At 38.3% G+C, this 19,436-nt stretch overlaps 1 protein-coding gene across 1 annotated transcript; it reads right to left on the bottom strand.

Moving 5' to 3' along the window:
• Nucleotides 1-507: 507 nt before the first annotated feature.
• LOC127773276 (uncharacterized) lies at nt 508-9,847 on the bottom strand. The gene is made up of 12 exons (XM_052299315.1): nt 9,630-9,847; nt 7,358-7,485; nt 7,192-7,254; nt 6,054-6,175; nt 5,826-5,941; nt 4,931-5,738; nt 4,011-4,739; nt 3,680-3,901; nt 3,355-3,450; nt 3,071-3,265; nt 2,121-2,234; nt 508-1,142 (listed from the first exon to the last, which is right to left on the bottom strand). The coding sequence occupies exons 1-12, from the start codon at nt 9,743-9,745 to the stop codon at nt 882-884; spliced, it is 2,970 nt and encodes a 989-aa protein (XP_052155275.1). The 5' UTR covers nt 9,746-9,847; the 3' UTR covers nt 508-881.
• Nucleotides 9,848-19,436: the final 9,589 nt, after the last annotated feature.

Raw genomic sequence — 19,436 nt, 5'->3', positions numbered from 1 at the left:
TGCCAAGCCTCTCCTGTGTGAGAGCACGCATGCCATTCACGTGTCCCCCAATCATTGGAGGAAGCCGGCTGATGAAAGATCACTCACCCTACCTTGACAACAAACAGAGAAAATCACCAATTGGGCTATGTTTTGGACAGTCTGAAACCCTGCTTTGAAGCACACGGATCCAGAGCTAAGGCAGCCAATAATGTGCAAGGGTTCAGCTTCTCTGTATTTATATATATAAAAAATGGAGAACACCTGGGAAGGGCTTGCAACACTGCAAAATCTTCAGAAAAGCAGCTGACTTCACATTCACTAGCTGCCATATCAGGTACACTGATACCAAAGCAGTGGATCATGATGTAGCAACAGATGATTGGTTCACTGGTAGGGTTGCTACAGCACTGCCTTCAGAGATACTTGTACTAGCATTGTGGCACAAACCACAGTGGTGAGGATCTTCTATGCCAGAGTATCAAAGTCCAACAAAGAGGTAACGACAGGACCACAGGAGATCACCCATTCAGAAAAAGGTATAATGATGGAACATGCCAAGTTGAAATAAGTTACAAGAGATTGATGTTCTATGGACAACAATAACTAATATTCTGCTAAACAGTTTAGTTGCTGCGGTAAAATTTTACAACTCATAAGCAATCCATGCCTGCCGTTGGCACTCTACCAGTTTTTCAATGCCATTCCCAGCATTTCTAATCGCACAGGAGGCTTTCTACAAGACTTAAAAGAGTGTCATCCCAGAAGATGGTTACATAAAGAAAGGCCTAGTCAAAAGTGACATGGACCCTAGCAGAGGCTACCACTACAAACAAAAATGGCAAAAGAAAAGGGATGCTGACTAGGGCCCGAAATCCATCTGCATCGTGTTGAGGCCTCACTTACCTCCACTTATCTCTTAACTCCTTTTTCTCAGACCAAATCCAAGTAACAACAATGGCAGCAACCAATGCAGCAATTGTGATGAGTAGAAGCGCGTAGCTGAACTCATCAGTTAGTGAGTCATAGGTTCTTGAGGGAGCAAGCTGAGTATAGAAAAGATCTACACCATATGTGAAAACAAGAGTAGTTGACTCCAACTTTGAAGGAATAGAAACAATTCCTCGCAGAGCTTCCACTTGAAGAGAGTGTGTCAAATAGGACTGAGAGAAAAATAGTGAAGTGAGTCTGTTAGCAGAATGCATGCACTAAATTAAGCAAATACAAATGGAACTAAAATAATACAATCAGCTCTCAAGTCTCATCTCAATGGAACTAATTCAGATAGATTTGTACAATTTCAAAAAAGAAAACTGTTTCTTGTTCTCTGTACAAACTAGTTCTGTGAACTTACAATGGTCAAACTTCTTAACAGATAAACATGAACAAAGTGCTAAAGCAGTTCTGCTGTGTTTGGTTACAAGCTAATAACAGGATTCCACAGTAAAGAAATTTGTAAACTTCTTAATATATATCATCAAAGTACTCTTGTACTTGAGAGAAATACCATACGTGAAGAATTCAATCATTTTGATGATGTCCCAAGTGTATTGAAATTTGAAAACATATCATGTTACTTTGATCATAGTCGATAATAATGAAGAAATGTGCTCATGATAAATGGATGTGCATCTTAAATTTAGGCTACATCATTGCATTACCAAATACATTTTTTTTAAAAAAAAAAGACTCGACCGGTGGGGGAATGACCCCCCACATGTGGATTAGTCCCCTATAGGTCGGTCCTTAACCTATGCTTTGAGGCCCATGCCCCCTACACAAGGGGCCCACCCTCCATAGGTCGATTCTTAACTTGTCTTTACAAGGGTCAGCGAGTGACTTTTTTAACTAGGCCTGAAATCCGCTCCCATGGGGAATCAAACCCAGGACCTAGAGGTGCTATGTGAGCGCTGTAACCTAGGCTATATAGGCCCTTTATTTGAGCACTGTAAGCACTAGGCTACAGGCCCATTCGCTGATACAATTTTTAAAGGAACCTTAAGTTTTTTAAATGAAGCACAGGAGATACTCCTACCATCAATATATATTAATAATAGTTTAGGGAATATATGTACAAGAATTGTCACAGAATTTACAGAGAATAACAAAAACTAAATTTTCATCAATAAAAGAGAACCTACCGTTGGAATAATAGGCAAAGCATCTGTTAGTGGTATAATGCCCTCTTCTTTCTCTTGTTGGGTGGGATTTACTGAACGACGTGGGTCAACAAAACGTTTGTCAAGTGCCAGAACCTGCCATAAATTTCACAAAATGTCATTCATCGATTGAGCAGATTGTAATAGACAGTAAGTTTCTGACAAGCAAGAGGACATGCAAAGCCAAACAGATGGGATTTCTACAACCCGGAAGATATATTGGGTAGAACTCCTGGCAAAATTATATTAGCTGGAACAACTGCCAGACAGTCCCAAACGAGGCACACAACAATTTGAAATTACAACTGGGAAATGCATGCTTTATGTATCAATATTGAACATCGGATATCTAACTTGAAATAGATCCAACAGAACTTTTCTCATCACTAGATACAGAAAAAATTACATGACACAAAGAAACTCACACTTTGACCATCACTTGGTTTAGAATTAAGTTTACATGACAGTTTGAAACCATATATGCCTGCAATGCAACAACGGCAACAAAAGTTCCAATGGTTGTAATGTCCTTAAATTAATAACTACAAACCAAAACAATGGGCAGCTAAAACAAGCATGTTCCTTTTCTAACTCTATAACCAACTCTACAGTATCCAAAGAAAAATTAAGCATTGAATACTTTCAGTTATACTTAAATGCGAGGCAAGTTCATTTGTTTTGAAATGAATCCAGATGCAATGGTAACTTAAATACAGACGATTATATTTGTCCAAATTTTCTGAGAGAAAATTAAAACAGCACATGTTGATGTGTAAACTAGAAAAAAAGAAAAGAAAAGAAAAGAAATGGTAATTGCTAAATTATATCTTATATAGGTTAATTGTTAGACCATTTCTTATATAGATTAAACGCATAATGTTGGCATCACATTGTCGATGAAAAAGAGAGACATATAAAACAAGAAAACAGACCTGGTCACCGATCGTGCCAATAAGAAGCTGCTTGGAAGTTATCCCCTTAGCTGTTTGTGTAGCTGCAATTGCTTTGACAGAAAAGGTAAAGAAGTATGACTGAGATTTCACCATTACTTCTGGACGAGTATAAGAAGTGATTGGTGCTGACAGATTATGCTTCCCAAGTATCAGCTTCATAACATCTTTATTGTCCTGTATGAAAATTTAGTGAAATTAATACTATCCCCACAATAAAGAATGATAAATCAGTTTATGTAATCAAAATTTTGCAGAAGGCATACCGCTCTAGATTGATCATATATCTCAATCACCGCCATTTCAAATCTGTGGGCTCGGAGATTGAAATAATGATATACGACCCAATTCTCACTTACAACCTTGAAACATGAAAGAAATAACCATGTTATTTCATTAAATAAATATAGCTTTCAGAAATGCAAAGTACACAGGACGTTCCATGATAAAAAAATAGAATGTAACTGTCTCAGATTCAAGCATGAAAAAATATCACAAAAGGCATTACCAGTGTGAAATTTTCATACAGAATCACAGAAATAGTGACTGGAAGGGGCAATGGAAAAATAATAAAAGTTTACTTTTACTTACTGCATGTACAGGGCCTTGAGCTCCATGATGAGTCACACGGTGCAATATACGTCCGGTTACAGCATCAATAAGATAAGCAACAAGCCAAGCTTCTTCAGGTGCCGCAGATCCGATTTCACCAGAAGCTTTAGGAGACACAGTAGCAACAAAAACCAAATTCTTTGATAAGTACTTGTACATCACATCTTGATCAGCTATGATCTTTGCTTGTGCATGGACAACCTTCAATAAGAATAAAATAAACAAGCAAATGTCATGTTATATTAATTTTAAATAAAAATCTTGGGAATACTTTTTGGATTAATAAAGAAAAAGAAAGAAACTAACAAACCTCATTCATCTTTCGTGTTTCGGAGATAGCAATTCTTTCTGTATCAGAAGGAAAAACAATAGACCACAACTCCTTTGTGCTAAAGCAGTACTCATCATCTGAATTGTCACATGACTTTTGTAATGAATGCCCCCTGATAACATTTGTCTCAATATCTACAGTGTAGAGATATGTATTTGGCATTTCATGAAGAAATACATTCATGGCATCTGGAGATCTTGGATAGAGATGAGCACGGGAGTGAGAATCAACAATAAGTTGAAGCCGATGTTCAGATGAATCCTTCACTGTCAATGGGATAATTTGGACAACAGAGTGGTCTAACTTCAGAGAGTTAAGTTCTTCTCCAGAATATGAATCAAGAACAGATAGGACACCAGGAGCAGCACTATCTGCTCCAGATCTACCAATGATAAGTATGGATGGGTTCTCATGCATCACACGATGATGGGGAACCTGCCATTGACATATTCTTAAGGCAGAAGGCATTTCACCAGACTTGGAGGAACGAAGGGACTGCAACAAGTTTGACCAGATAATACGTCCATCTCCAGTGTGCAGGGCTATCACTTTTCCAGCCTTTGTCAATACAATAAGAAGTTTCCTAAATCCATTATGGTCTCTTGTCATCTTATTTTTCTCAGAGCTTTTCAGTCTCATTGCTTGAATTGCAGCAAGTTCATCAGCATTGGCAAGCATTAGAGTTCCCTTGAGTTTCAGCATGTGTCCCTATGTAAAAAGATGTGTCACACATATTGGAAAAATAATTCACAGGATGAGCAGATATCAGAATTCTAGAGAAATATCGAAAGAATATAAAATTTGGCATAAAATATTATGCCATTAAGCTTCACTGACAAGCTTTCTGAAAGAACTTATTTCTTAAGCTAGTTTAAAACAGATTATTTATTCAGGATTACCTTCAGCCATTCAAAGAGATTATGTTCCACATTAGCAACTGAGACACCATCCTTCTCAATAGGCAATTCAGAAGTTGTTACATCAACAATTGATGCAAGTCCATCCTCTCTGCTCCAAACAACCTCCCCTTGTTGGACCAACAAGAGTGAATGATCTTCCATTACAACCAAAGCTCGAAAACCATGTGATTTATCTGTTCGGATATAGTTATTCAAGAAGACCTTTTGAATATTGCCCCTATGTTGATCTATATTAATTTTTTCTCTAATAACTTCACCGGTGACATCACTTGTAAATTTGACGACAAATTCGATTTCAGAACCTGTATGCTGCACAACGGCAAAAGCTTCGTCTTTTTCTGTGATTGTCAACGCATCACTCACAGCAGCTGGTTGTTCAAAGCTCTGAATTACTTCCAACCCATCGATTCCTTTAAGTTTCAGAAGGGAAACAGTAGAAGATGCTTGCAAAGCTATGACACCATTGGACATTAAAGGTAGAAGTTTGACTGTTCCAGATAAGCCTTGAACAAGATCTGAAATATGGACCTTGTTGTAGCTGATGCTCTCACCCTTGAGCTCAATAAGAAATAGATCTGACCTGGTCTCATCTAAAGCTACCAACACATTATGAGAACCAAGTATTGTTTCACCACATAATGCAATAGGGAATGACTCTTGTATATGCTTTACTGTTTCTCCAGTTTTAGCATTCAACTGATACAAGTTTAGCTTCGAGGAACCAGCAAGTCCTACAGCATATACAATATCATTCTCAGGTGATTGAATAATCTGCTTGAGATCTAGGCTGCATAGACATCGGAGAACAAGTTAGCACTGTATTCTGATGTTGTAAACAAGTAAAAAATGGGGAGAAATTATGCATAGAGCATACCCATCAAGGGAGAACTCCTTTCCCCAAGAAATTACCCCATCAATGCTTGATACGGCATAAATCCATCGTCCAGCCAACACAAAAACCAGATTATCCTTTGCTACTTTGTTGTTTGACTGCAAACAACAAGAACTGATCACTCAAGGAAAGGATTTATATATAGACATATTTATTGTATTATCCACATGTGATAATTATTAGATGGTGGAAAATACAGTCCATACAGACCAAAACATGCAGAAGAGGTTTTGATGATTTGGAAACTTGAAGATTAGTTTCCCAGATCATCTGGCCATCAGGAAGATTCCATGCCCTCAATATACTACCTCCCGAAGAAAGAGTTACAACATCTGAAAAAGACAAGTTCAAAATCAGATTTTGTTTTCTTAGAATGGTAAAGAAGATAAAAGGATGCAGTAAATGCATGCATGGGTTTGGGGACAAACAGATGTGAAGGTGTCACTTTCTAAGTTTAGAAACATGGTTTGACAGCATCCAGTTTTCTTGCGCTCATTGCTCAGTTGTAAGTAATAAAGTATCACGATATTCTTTTCTTAGGAGAAAAATGTGTAAAGTACTTGTATAATACAAGCATATCTGTGCATTGCAATGGATCCCATTCCCAGCTAAATATGTTATAATTCTAAATTATTAAATGCAATAATTAAGAATTATTCTCAAATATAAGCATATAAATGGTCTCATATGAGACCAATTGATTGCCTACATATGCTCCTACTATGCAAAGATGCAAATATTTTTTCACTAAGGATCTTGCAATAATATGCACATGTGTACAGTACATATTTGCCGTAGCAAAATATATAGAGTTGGGCGTAGAACCTACCATCATCTCCAACTCCCTCTTTTAAAAACTTAGACAAGATAAGAAATAAATATTGTCCACTAGCATGTTCTCACAGATAGAATGAAAATATGGACCTTGAACTCTGAAATATGCATATAATGCTGCTCCTCCTTTAGTCCATGACTGATATACAATGGATTCATGAGTCATATTGTGTGCAATCCTATGTGTGCTGGGTTTTGAATAAACATGGTCCAGTAGTGCAACTATCCAATGTTGGTCAAAACAACATTCCATAAAACCATGTAAACCAGTAAATTTATTACTAAAGTAAAAGCTAGCCACCATTACCAGTGGACATATAGATATCAGTACAAAAATACATTTTTGGGAAAACTAAACCAAGCTTTGGATAAATAGGCCTAACAACTGTAATGTAAAGCAAATATGTAATCGTATCAAGAATGGATTAAAAACAAATAAGAAACACAAACACCACCAACATCATTGTTCTTATTAAAAACATCCCTCCAAATGGAAACAGAAAGTTAGACTCACATTTTCCAAGTGATAAACTAAGCTCATCCACAGGATCATTCTTCTCAATGACGTGCCTCCAAACTGCATTGTAAAAATCAACGCATATATAAGGGAAAGGACAGAAATACATCTACAAAAAATATTTAGAAGAACTGCATCTTCCTTAAGAGGAAAAAAAACTCACATATATCTCCTGAACGAAGATCAAGAGAAGCAATAACATTTTCCTCTGTCAACACCACAACACGCCTCCTTCCACTTTTCTGACTGTGGTAGACTGCCTGCTTTACTTTGCCGATGTACTTCTGATGCCTACAAAGAATATCAGCATCTTACAACAGTCAATAGATTGTAAATCTCCAAAATTACATATTGTTAGTGAAATCTCCATGTGCCTAAAAGTGCACCGGACAAGCAGCACACAATAGTAAATCAAAATAGCAATACTACTGAGAAAATTTTAGAAACAGAAATAACATGCCACAACAGTGGATAAGATTGAAAAAAATACATCAGTGATAAACTCCCTTTTAATAGAAGGCATGACATCACAAGTTAACATGTACAATATGCACAGAAGGGGGGCAAATTACCACCTTAGGTTTTTGTAAAGTACACCCTCCGTCCCAAAAAAAACCCAATCCTGGGTTTGAATCTGGACATAGTCTATGTCCAGATTCAAACCCAGGATTGGTTTTTTTTTTGGGACGGAGGGAGTAGTATATAGCAGCATCACTAAGAACGATTCCTCAATTCATTAGTGTGAAATGCCAGCAATCTAGAGAGCAGCAAATTGTAGTAACCATAAACCCAATACATTGAGTTATCGACATAGGTCATCAACCTGGATTTGTCAGGTTCAAGGTTGTCACGGCAAGTAAGGCAACCATGGTGCCAGTGGGGCACCTGGATGCCATGGCAAGCAAAGGCGAGGTAGAGTGCAGAGCAGGAAACAGAAGATTGATACACAAGCACTTGGACGGAATAAAGTTCATAGAGAGGATATTGGAGACGCAGCTTGGAGCCAGAGGACGCGCACAGGGGGGGATGCCACTGCCGATGTTACATGGATAGGATCAAGCTTGAGTGACAGCACATGGAAGAGGCAGCGTTGGACTGAATTCAGGAACCCTAGTTTCCTATCTATTTATGTTGGCAAGATGGGCTGGATTGGCCCGTTATCAGTGTATCACTTCAGGCTGCAACCCTACCATCTCCTTTCCCCTACGCATTACGCATAGCCACTGAAACTCTTCAAGCTGCCGCCACTCCCTCAAGGCCTCAACAGGACCCCAGTTCCCTCCCCCCTCTTCTCCACTTCCATCTCCCCTTCTTCCACCTCCTCATCCAACAGAGGCACCACTTTTTCTCCCTCGTGCAGCCCCTACCAGATGTTGAATGTGAAGCGAGCCTCCGTGGCATCCTCCCTCCGCCACCTGGACGCCATGGCACCGCCTACACAATGCCCATGACGATGCTGCAACAATCATGGTTAGGCTCAAGTCCCACGTCCCAAACCATTGTCTAGAAGAGGTATGCCCTATAGTACCATAGATTTTAACAGGCAGTGTACCATCTACATCAGCCCTGCCCCTCGAACCAATCAAACATGGTTCATTGTGACCTTGCTCAGGATAATTGAGCGCACTGAAGCAAAATGTGCAAGGCCAGCAACTGAGTTACCATGACGATCAAGTCTTAAATTGTGTACCCATTGATCATCAATACGAAACACATATATACAAGGAAAACCATGATCGCACAACAACACAGATCAGTGAGAAGCTACAACTGGAAACAGTGCAATTTTTTTTTAGCAAAGTTAATCCACACACACAAAACAAAGTCCTAAATATCAAGGCGAATCATGGACATCAGACAAATACATTCAAACACCAAAATATACATCCTTCAGACCAAAGTCATAATTAAACAAGAGGCACGTAACCAACAACAAAGCCTCAGAGCAATTTGCACTACGCAGTTCTCCAGTTAAAATTCAACATAGAAAGTATTCTGATCTGATCTAATCTGCAGAAAGCATAAGTCAACAAACTTAAGGCCAAATCGGCCTGCCTTTTGCCATTGCAACACGCTCATCTTGCCCCTGCACATAATCCTCAAGGCGGAAAAAAAGGAAGATAAAACGTTCGAACTAGATGCAGCCGTACTAAAACTGCTACTCACTTGGAAGCTAAAGAACTCCCATCTTCCATAGTACAAAAGAATAGCGCATATGCTACCAACCAGTGAACACCACTACTAACACAGATGAATCCCACCCTACCCCTACAGCCCTACACTACACACTCAAAACTCCGCGAGACAACAAATCGAATTCGAGGAGCCCGCCACATCCCGTCGCCCGGGCGAACCAGATCCAGGCACAGGAGGCGCGGATCGGATCCAGACGACGCACAGAGATCGGAGTGGGGAGAGCGCGAGAGAGAACGCACCAGTCCGCGAGGCCGACCTGGTCCTCGTACACGGCGGCGGTGAGCGTGAACGCGAGGGAGGCAGCGGCGAGGAAGCCGAGGAGGAGGAGGAGGAGGAGATGGCGCGGCGGCGCCATCGCCGAGGGGCGGGGGGGTTTTGGGATCGGAGCTCTCGCCTCCGATCTGGCAGCGGCGGCGGGGTTCGACAAGTCGTGATGTGTTGGGGGGTGGAGTGGAGGAGATGGGGAATTTGTGGACTTTGGGGAGTCGTGATCGGCTTGGACGGCTAGATCCGCGCACACGTATGCCGGCTGGTTTTGCCCACACGGCTCGTTCGGCAATAAGAGAGGAGGAAAGGTAAAATGAGGTGAGTCATTGACTCCTGATTAATTGGGTATTGAATATCAAAAAAAAAATTAATTGGGTATTAAACTGAAAATACCGTACTACATTGCAACGGAAAAAAATAAAAGTACACTAAATATTAAATAAATTTAAAATGACAATTTTTTTATAATCCAGTGTAACATATGTTTTCTTTCCATGTAGAAGCACTATATCTTTACTATTATAAAAATTGAAGATGTTTCCGTGATCTGTCATCCGTATTTGAGTCGGTTATAAAAATTAAAAATGTTTCTCCGGTTTATCATCTGTTTTGAGTCGGATGTGTAAAAAAATAAAAAGTAAAAAGCGAAAAAAACCAACATAGGAAAAAAAAAGTCCGATTCCCCTATGAAAGCGGCAAAAAAAATAGAAAAAAAACATAGATCCGATTCCATAACAGGGAAAACCAAAAAACGAAAAGTCAGGAAAAAAAGCGCGGCCTCTACTACCCGTCCAAATAAAAAAAACAGCGAAAAAACAACCTAGAAAAAAAAAGAGTCCGATTCCAAAAAAAAAAGAAAGAAAGAAAAACCTTAGATCCTATTGCCCTTAAAAACAGGGAAAAAGAAAAAAAAGAAAAGTCAGAAAAAAAAGCGCGGCAAAAAGACCCATTTTCATTCGTTTAGTAGTATGTATATATCTATTCTCTATCTCTAATTTAATCTAATATAACTATTTTAAAAAAGTTTTCATCATACATTTAAAAAGAAAAAATACGTGAGAAAATAAAAGCGGTTAAAAAAACATGTGAGAAAAAATATCAATTAAACGCGCAAAGGAAAATGTGCTAGAAAAAAAGTTCCGTCATCTTAAAAACAAAAAAAACGAGAACAAAAAATATTTCCATCGTCTTTAAAAAAGCAAAAAAAAATACAAGGAAAAAACTGTCAAAAAAAACACGCCATTTCTAAAAAATAGTTTGATAAAATTGCGCAAGAAAAAAAAACCATTCATAAGGAAACAAGCCGCTCTAAAAAATGGTCAGAAAAAACGTTAAATTGATGGACGCTTGGGTCGGATTAGGATCCATCTCCTCTACGGCTTTTGTTTCGTCATTTATTCTCCTGTATTGGAGACCCTGCGTATCTCTTTTGGCAATTATCAAACTATTTTTGTTAAGTATAGCTACTATTCTTGATAACATATTATATAAAAATAATATTAAAAAATAAATATATTTTTAATTGTTATTTAGAGAAGAGTGCACAATAACTCTATTTTGTGTAGACTTGATCATGCCAGACAGTGTAGTATGTGATTGGTCCTATTATTGGTTGTAGGAATGAGATTGAAAGAGTATTTTAGATTATATGCATGTTGTCACATGAATAATCCAATTATTTTAGGTAAAGGTAAAGTAAACATCGGTAAGGTTGCCATCGTCGAGGTTGGACCATTTATATTGAAGATGTTTTCAATTTTCTGATTGTTTTAGCTACAAACCATCCATACAAACATTGTCATCGATATGGTTATACATGAAAAACGTATATTATCACTATAAATTTTTCACCCGTTGCAACGCATGGGCATTTTTGTTTGTGTGTGTGTATATATATATATGTATATATATAGTGAATCTATTCTACACCCCTCCCCTAGAATAACTATTCTACACCCCCCTCCCATGGGTCAAACCCACCTCCCCCACCCTCCCTAGGGCCCAAAACCCCCCTCCCACCTCGGTCAAAGCATCCTCCCGCCAGTCAAACCCACCCACCACTTTGCTGCTCTCGTCTTGCAGGAATCGTGCAGTAACAGGACGGTCATCGTACAGTAGCAAGACAACATTATCGCAGTAACAACGTCAAAAAGTAGCCATGATGGATCTAGTTTCGTTAAGCGTTTTTTATGAACTTCATGGTGCAAACGAATTGGAAATACAAGATATGATGTGAGAGATATTGCTCTCTAAAGATTGAGATTTACCTCTTTTTTAGTCCTCGTCTCACTGGAACAGCGTAGTAATACGATGGCCAATATGCAGCAACACGTCTGCTTTTCATAGTAACAACGTTAAAAAATAGTTATGATGGTTCTAGTTTCGTTAAGCACTTTTTTTTACGAACGCCATGATACAAATGGGTTAGAAAAATAAGACATGACGTTTACGTTAGTACTCTCTAAAGATTGAGATTTAAAATACTCTAGATCTAAAAAATCATTACTACTATAGGACCACTGTTACTATGCATGTTCTCTGTTACTGCAAATTTCGTCATATTATTACTGCCAAAAGAGCAGTAACAACCTATAAAGTTTACAGTAACAACCTATACGTTTTTGCAGTAACATACGATGTTACTACCCTTCTGAGATAATGTTACTGCCGAATCATAGTAACAAGGTATAATTGTTACAGGTACATAACTGATTTGTTCACAAATCATCATATGGTGATTTGGTTAGAAGTGCTCGCCATGAACCATGAGATCATGGGTTCGAGTCTTGATTTATTTTTAATTTTTCTAAAAAAGAGAGAAGAAGAAGGGAGAGAAAAAAAAGAAGAAAGTTGAGATTGGGGCGAGGATGAGAAATCGGGAGGAGGGGGAATCGGAGGGAGGAGCAACGGGAGAGGGGGCGCGGGAGAGAGAGAGGAGCGATGGGAGGAGAGGAGCGACGGATGGAGGGAGGTGGGAGGGGGGGTGTAGAATAGTTATTATAGGGGAGGGGTGTATAATAGAGCTACTATATATATATATACATATATATGTGTATATATATATGTATATATAGATGACACTCATATAGGGCACCATGGTATCTAATGCACAAAATCACTCAAATTTTTCAAATTGTGAGTATATACCTAGTTATAATAATTCGATTCATACCTATACCTATCAACAAAACAACTCAAATTTAACTTTATTTCACAATCCATGATTACATACCTAACTAATTATATATATGGATGCTATATACCTAGAATCAAAATCTAACAAAAACAAGTTCAAATTCAGTTCAAACTTGCTTTGAACTAGTTAGTAAAGTAGTTAATGTTAATACCTAAGTAATTGAAAAAGTTTCATACCCATTTGAATTGGGTATATACTCAATTTTAACAATGGTGTCCTGACACCATGGAGCACCAAACAAATTTAATATATATATATATATATATATGGAAAAGTATATGTGAACCAAGGTTCATTTGCACCTAAAATCTAAACCATTGATGTGTTACGAGATGTGTGCTACTAAGGGTGCGTTCGTTCTGGGGGATTGGGTGAGAAATGGACATCATTTTCCGAGCACACGCTTCCCAAACTATTAAACGGTGTATTTTTTATAAAAATTTTCTATATGAAAGTTGCTTTAAAAAATTATACGTATTAATCTATTTTTGAAGTTTAAAATAGTTAATACTCAATTAATCATGTGCTAATGGCTCACCTCATTTTGCGTATCTTCTCAATCTTTTCTATCTACTTCTCCTCAAACACACTCTAAGTGTTCATTGCTCTGTACCTGTGAAGACTAACTATAAAGGCAAAGAAAGAAGGTAGTACATAGTGCCACTGTAACTCTGACATCACTTTATAGCCTTCCAACTTTACCCCTGAACTAGATTATAGCTCTCTTTCATGTTAAACACACAATTAATATTATTTTCTTTTTCTTAGTGTTGTTTTGAGTTCTTCATCTCACGGTGTGCAACTTTGCATTGTCCTTTTTTTTTTCCGAAATAAGCATTCGTACTTGTTTTCATATAACTACAAAATTAACATACACCTATTAAATTGATCTTTTACTAAATGACATTTGTAAATGATATCTCTCATGAAATCCACCGAAGGAAGGATATTACAATAGTTAGGAGGAGAAAAATTGCAGCTATATCATTTTTAAATAAAAATCTGATGTAATAATAAAAATTATAAGATTATGCCACGTATACATTACTCCAATAAAGAGGTACGGTACACTCACATGATATACTTTGCAGTGCTTTTTTTAAACACATTTCAAATTCAAATCAAATGTCATACATATTTGAAATAATGACATATAGCTAGATTTACATTTAAATGATGTACCTACAAATGTAATATAGAAAACAATATGTGTCAATTTACCAAAATAACATTTTACAAAAAGAAACTTTGATCTATATCTACATACAAAAAGAAATTTCAATATATTATATCTACATTTACAAGAATGGTATATCTTCATTCACCAAAAAAATGACAATTACAAAATGAAATATCGATTTGTTATATATACGTGTTGGCATTATTTTGTTAAACAAATTGATGTATCACAAAAGATTATAGGAACTCATGTGGAATCAAAATCACTAGAAGAAACTATTTGAGGTGAACTGCCAAAAAAATCAAGTGCTAACAATTATTATTAATGATATGACTTAATCAAGTGATTTCTACCTACTAACACTACCATGTGCATGGGTCAAGTGGGAATTTTGAGTGTCTAATGAGTTATTGTCCAACAGAACCAATGGAGTACTACTTTAAGGGTATTTTGGTCTTGGTTTTTTTGATCATGTACCATCCCCTGCTCTCACTATAAGGTAGGGGTGAAAACGGTACGGAAACGGACGGAAATAACCTTTATCGTTTTCGTTTCCATATTTTTTCGGAATCGGAATCGGAATTGGAAACTCCGGAAATGAAAACGGAAACGAATATTATCAAAACCGAAAACAGAGCGAAAACGAACCGGCGCGGATACGGTAACGAAAATTTATCGGAATACAAAAACCCCTCAAACTGAGCTTCAAACTTTTGTCAAGTTCAATTTTCAAGTCTTAACAGTCTACAATTCATCATAAAACACAATTATATGAAGTCTAATTGTTAAGTATCAACAGCAAAATATATTCTTCTATAACTTCGTATAATTTGCATACAAAATATTCTAAAAAAATTACAGCAAAATACCATATACCATGGTATAAGGTATAAAGTATACACTATTAGCCCGCAGCCCACAGCCTCTCTCTCCCTCCACGGGCCGGCTTCCCCTTCCCCTCCTCCCTCTTCGGGCCGCCGGCCCAGCCCTTTTGCTCCTCCCTCGCCGAGAAGTCTATAATGCCTCCTTCCTCTCAATTCAAATATTTTTTAAGGTAGTAAATGATTTCAAATGAAAAAATTGTCAATAACAAAGTTGTATAACTTATCAAGATCAACAACTTTTGTTTTGGTCATTTTGCTGTATGATTTTGTTTCAATAATTTGAATTTGAATTTCAAATTATGACAACTTCAAACAACATTTTCAAATACTAAATGATTTCAAATGAAAAAATCATCAACAACAAAGTTGTATAACTCATCAATATGTATAACTTTTGTTTTGATCATTTTGCTATATGACTTTGTTTCTATAATTTGAATTTGAATTTCAAATAATGACAACTTCAGACAATATTTTCAAGTACTAAATGATTTCAACTGAAAAAGTCATCAACAATAAAGTTGTATAACTCATCAATATCTATAACTTTTATTTTGGTCATTTCTTCATCCGATAAAGTGATAGTAATATTGTTCACAAAATTTACATATATCTTCTATAGTTTATAAACTATATAAGAAATATATACATTTTGTGAACGATCTTATAAATCACTTTATCGGATAAAGGAATGACCCAAATAAAAGTTATAGATCTTGATAAGTTATACCACTTTGTTATTGATGACTTTTTCAGTTAAAATCATTTAGTACTTGAAAATGTTGTTTGAAGTTACCATAATTTGATATTCAAATTCAAACTGTTCAAACAAAGTCATATAGAAAAATGACCAATACGAAAGTTGTAGATCTTGATGAGTTATACAACTTTGTTGTTGACAACTTTCCCAGTTGAAATCATTTACTACCCAAAAAATTATTTGAATTTCTTATATTTTAAAATTCAAACTTTATATAGTCCAATCAAACTCGGATGGAGAAATGACCAAAAGAAAATTGGTAGATCTTAACGAGTTCTACAACTTTATTTTGACAACTTTTTCACATGAGTTCATTTAATATCATAAAATTCGATTCAAAGTTTTAATATTTTGAAATTAATTGTTTTTCCCTCCTCCTCCCTTCAAATTTTTTCATCTCCTCTTCTCTCTCCCTATCCTGATATTTTTACCTCCACTCACTCTCTCTCTTTCTATCCTCTCCCCTCACTCTCTTTCTTTCCTTAACTCTCTTTCTCTCCTCTCCACTCCTCCTAGGGCGGCGGTGGCGGCACGGCTCGGCCGCCTTGGGCTCCAGCCTGGAGCTGGCAGTGGTGGGGGCGGCCCGGCCTGGAGCTAGTGGCGGTGGGGGTGGCGACCTCGGTCGAAGAGTGGGCGGCGACCTCGGGCGGCGGCACCACCGCCATCTCCTCCTCACTGCCGCCGCCGACGACAACGAGGAGGCGACGGGCTAGATCTGGCGGCGACAGTTCTCGTCCCGCCCGGATCCGGCGGCGGCGGGTCTCGTCCCGCCCGAATCCAACGGCAGCCTTGGGTGAAGAGTAGCGGCGACCTCGGGCGGCGGCGCCACCGCCATCTCCTCCTCACCTCCGCCGCCAACGACGACGAGGAGGCGGGGGCAGGTGGCGACGAGAGCGGCCGGCGAGCTCGGGCGACGGCTAGGGTTTCTTTTTTTGAATTCTTTTTGGAATTTTATTTTTTTCGCGATTTAGTGGGTGGCCAGCATCGATGGCGTGGCCAGTGGCCGGCGTCGTCCGCGTCGGCGGCGTCGTCTGTGGTGGTGGCGGTGGCGAAAATGGTGGGGGCGAGGACGGAGCGAGAGAGGAAGGACGGCGAGATGGCGGGGGCGAGGTCTCGAGGAGCCGACTAGCTGAGGACGGCGGCCAGCGGTGGTGCGCTCGACCCCTGGATGCGCCGATCTGCCGCAGCCTCTCTCGATCTCTCTCTTTCCTCTCTAGGGTTAGCCAGTTAGGGACTTGGGTTGGGCTGGGAACTTGGGGAGGAATTATGGACTATTTGGATGGGCCTTTTTAACTTCGGAAATTCCGACAAACTTTCCGGAATTTTTCTGACCGATTACGAGTTCCGACGGAAACTGTTATTATCATATTCAATTCCGTTTCCGAAAAAATATTTCCGTTTTCGATTCCGTTTCCAAGAAATTCTGAAAAAATTCCGACAGGCTGATTCCGTTTCCGAAAACAGGTCCGGAATCTGGAAAAATTCCGAACCGTTTTCACCCCTACTATAAGGGCACAAAACTTAGTAGGTACATTTTACCCTAGTGCTAAGTATACATGCTGTAAGATCTGCACAGGCCTATGGATGGTCAAGGTTGCTGGTACATATGCACATAGGTTCATATTATCCAGCTCATATATATATATATATATATTAATTTCACAGATTTATGAATTAATTTCTTACCATAATAAAGAAATACTTATTCACAATTGTGACTTAGAAATCAACACATCAATTGAAAGAAAAATATACTTCGTTGATCATAGTGGATCTTGAAAAAGTTTTGGTCTAGATATAATGATGTAGATTTATCAAATATAAGCCACATCTTTATAATTAGAATTAGATTTAATCCAAATCATATGTCTCATACCGGCTAGCACACATGGATACAGCTGGGGTCTGGCAACATGAATACAAAATAAACGATAGATTATATTATCAATTATTTAATTGGAAAAAGAATCAAAATCAGGTTTGGAACGAATACGGAAAAGTCTAGAGTCCGTCCCTTTTTCTCTTCTCTATTTATGGCTCTGGCTCGTTTCCTTTCTCCATTAAAGTCCAGTATGCGTCCTCCTCCAATCGGGCCTAGGAAAAGAAGTCCCAGCGTAAGTATAATTACCTCCCTGTCGCTACAATAGCTTCTTCAAGCTCCAGCCGAGATAGAGCCCTGCCTACACCTGACGCCACCTCAATCCCACGTCCCATTCAACCAAACCTGTGGAGATAATCTCAAATTAGTTGAGGGCTTTGGATCTGTATCTCCTATTCTATCTTTCCTCTCAAGAAATTGAAGGAAATCCTGTGGAAATCTCTCCCATATTGAGCTCGAACTTGAGTTTATCTCTCCGGCGAACCCTAATTTTATCTCTCCGGCGAACTCTAGTCCGATTCAACTAAATTAGCACGCTGACAGACGAAAACACGGACAAAAAAGAAGGTGACTAACGGAAAGTTACGAATTTTTCAATTAGTTAAGATATTTTAAATTTAGAAAATAGATTAATATAACTTTTTAAATCAACTTTCCTTTAGAAAAATTTTGCAAAAAAAAAACACACATCGCTCAGTAGTTCGGGAAGCGTGCGTACGGATAACGAGACAAATCTTCTCTCAATCCTCAGGTACAGTGGGAGTCGATCAACGGCCCGTTTGGTTGGAGGGAGTTTTTAGGAGGGATTGGGAGTTCAGAGGGATAAGGCTATTAACTATTTTGTTTGGTTAGGAGACATGAGAATTTTGGTGGGATGGGGATGGGGAATTGAGGAAGGAACTCCCTCCTTTTCAATACTTGGGTAGGGTGTGGTAATTGGGAGGGAATTCCTCCTTTACTTTGCCTAAACAAATCTCAGTCACCCATTTTTATTAATGACCTAATCTCCAACTAAACTCCATATCAATTTCCATCACCTCTACCAAACAAGATAATGGATTAAAAATCAAATTCCCATATTAATCTCACCATTAATTCCCTCGTGTAAACTCCGAATCCCCTTCTCTCAAGTTGCCAAACAAACCGAAGAGAATTAATGTGGGAATTTGATTTTTAATCCCAATCCTTGTTTGTTTGCTACATAAAAGTAAGAGTGGGTATTTAGGAGGGAATTCGTATCCTCTATTTGGTGCGTGGGTTTTGAGATAGGAAATTACCTAACGGCTTGTTTGGTAACTCGAGGGAAGGGGATTGGGAGTTTACACGAGGGAATTGATGATGAAATTAAGATGGAAATTTGATTTTTAATCTCAATATCTTGTTTGGTAGAGGTGATGAAAATTGATAGGGAATTTAGTTGGAGATTAGGTCATTAATAAAAACAAATGGCTGAGATTTGCTTAAACAAAGTAAAGGAGGAATTCCCTTCCAATTACCTGCCCCTACCCAGGTATTGAAAAGGAGGAAGTTCCTTCTTCATTTCCCCATCCTCTTCCCACCAAAATTCTCATGTCTCCTAACCAAACAAAACTCTTAATAGCCTCATCCCTCTAAACTCCCAATCCCTCCTAAAAACTCCCTCCAACTAAACGGGCCGTAAGAAAAAGTAAGAGTGGGTGTTTAGGAGGGAATTAATATCCTCTGTTTGGTGCGTGGATTTTGAGGTAGGAAATTGCACCACAAGTCATTTTTTTAAAAAATATTGAACCTTAGGTGCCTGATTAAATAACAAGTATAATTCAGTTCAACAAAATAATTAGGTAATTATGTAAATATTATATCGACATGTACAGCCAAATGATAAAACTGAAAACTATCAG

The sequence above is a fragment of the Oryza glaberrima genome, chromosome 5 (genome assembly GCF_000147395.1).
Source record: "Oryza glaberrima chromosome 5, OglaRS2, whole genome shotgun sequence".
In the NCBI taxonomy this organism is placed as follows: Eukaryota; Viridiplantae; Streptophyta; class Magnoliopsida; order Poales; family Poaceae; genus Oryza; species Oryza glaberrima.
This window is presented reverse-complemented; position numbering and strand designations above follow the sequence as displayed.

Bases quoted from the DNA above. Each gene is read 5' to 3' on its own strand.
- LOC127773276 (XM_052299315.1), bottom strand. From the start codon at position 9,745: ATGGCGCCGCCGCGCCATCTCCTCCTCCTCCTCCTCCTCGGCTTCCTC. The intron at 7,255-7,357 runs GTGAGTTTTTTT...TTTACAATGCAG, and splicing joins TCTTCGTTCAGGAGATATAT to TTTGGAGGCACGTCATTGAG. The intron at 3,266-3,354 runs GTATGCCTTCTG...ATTTTCATACAG, and splicing joins TATATGATCAATCTAGAGCG to GACAATAAAGATGTTATGAA.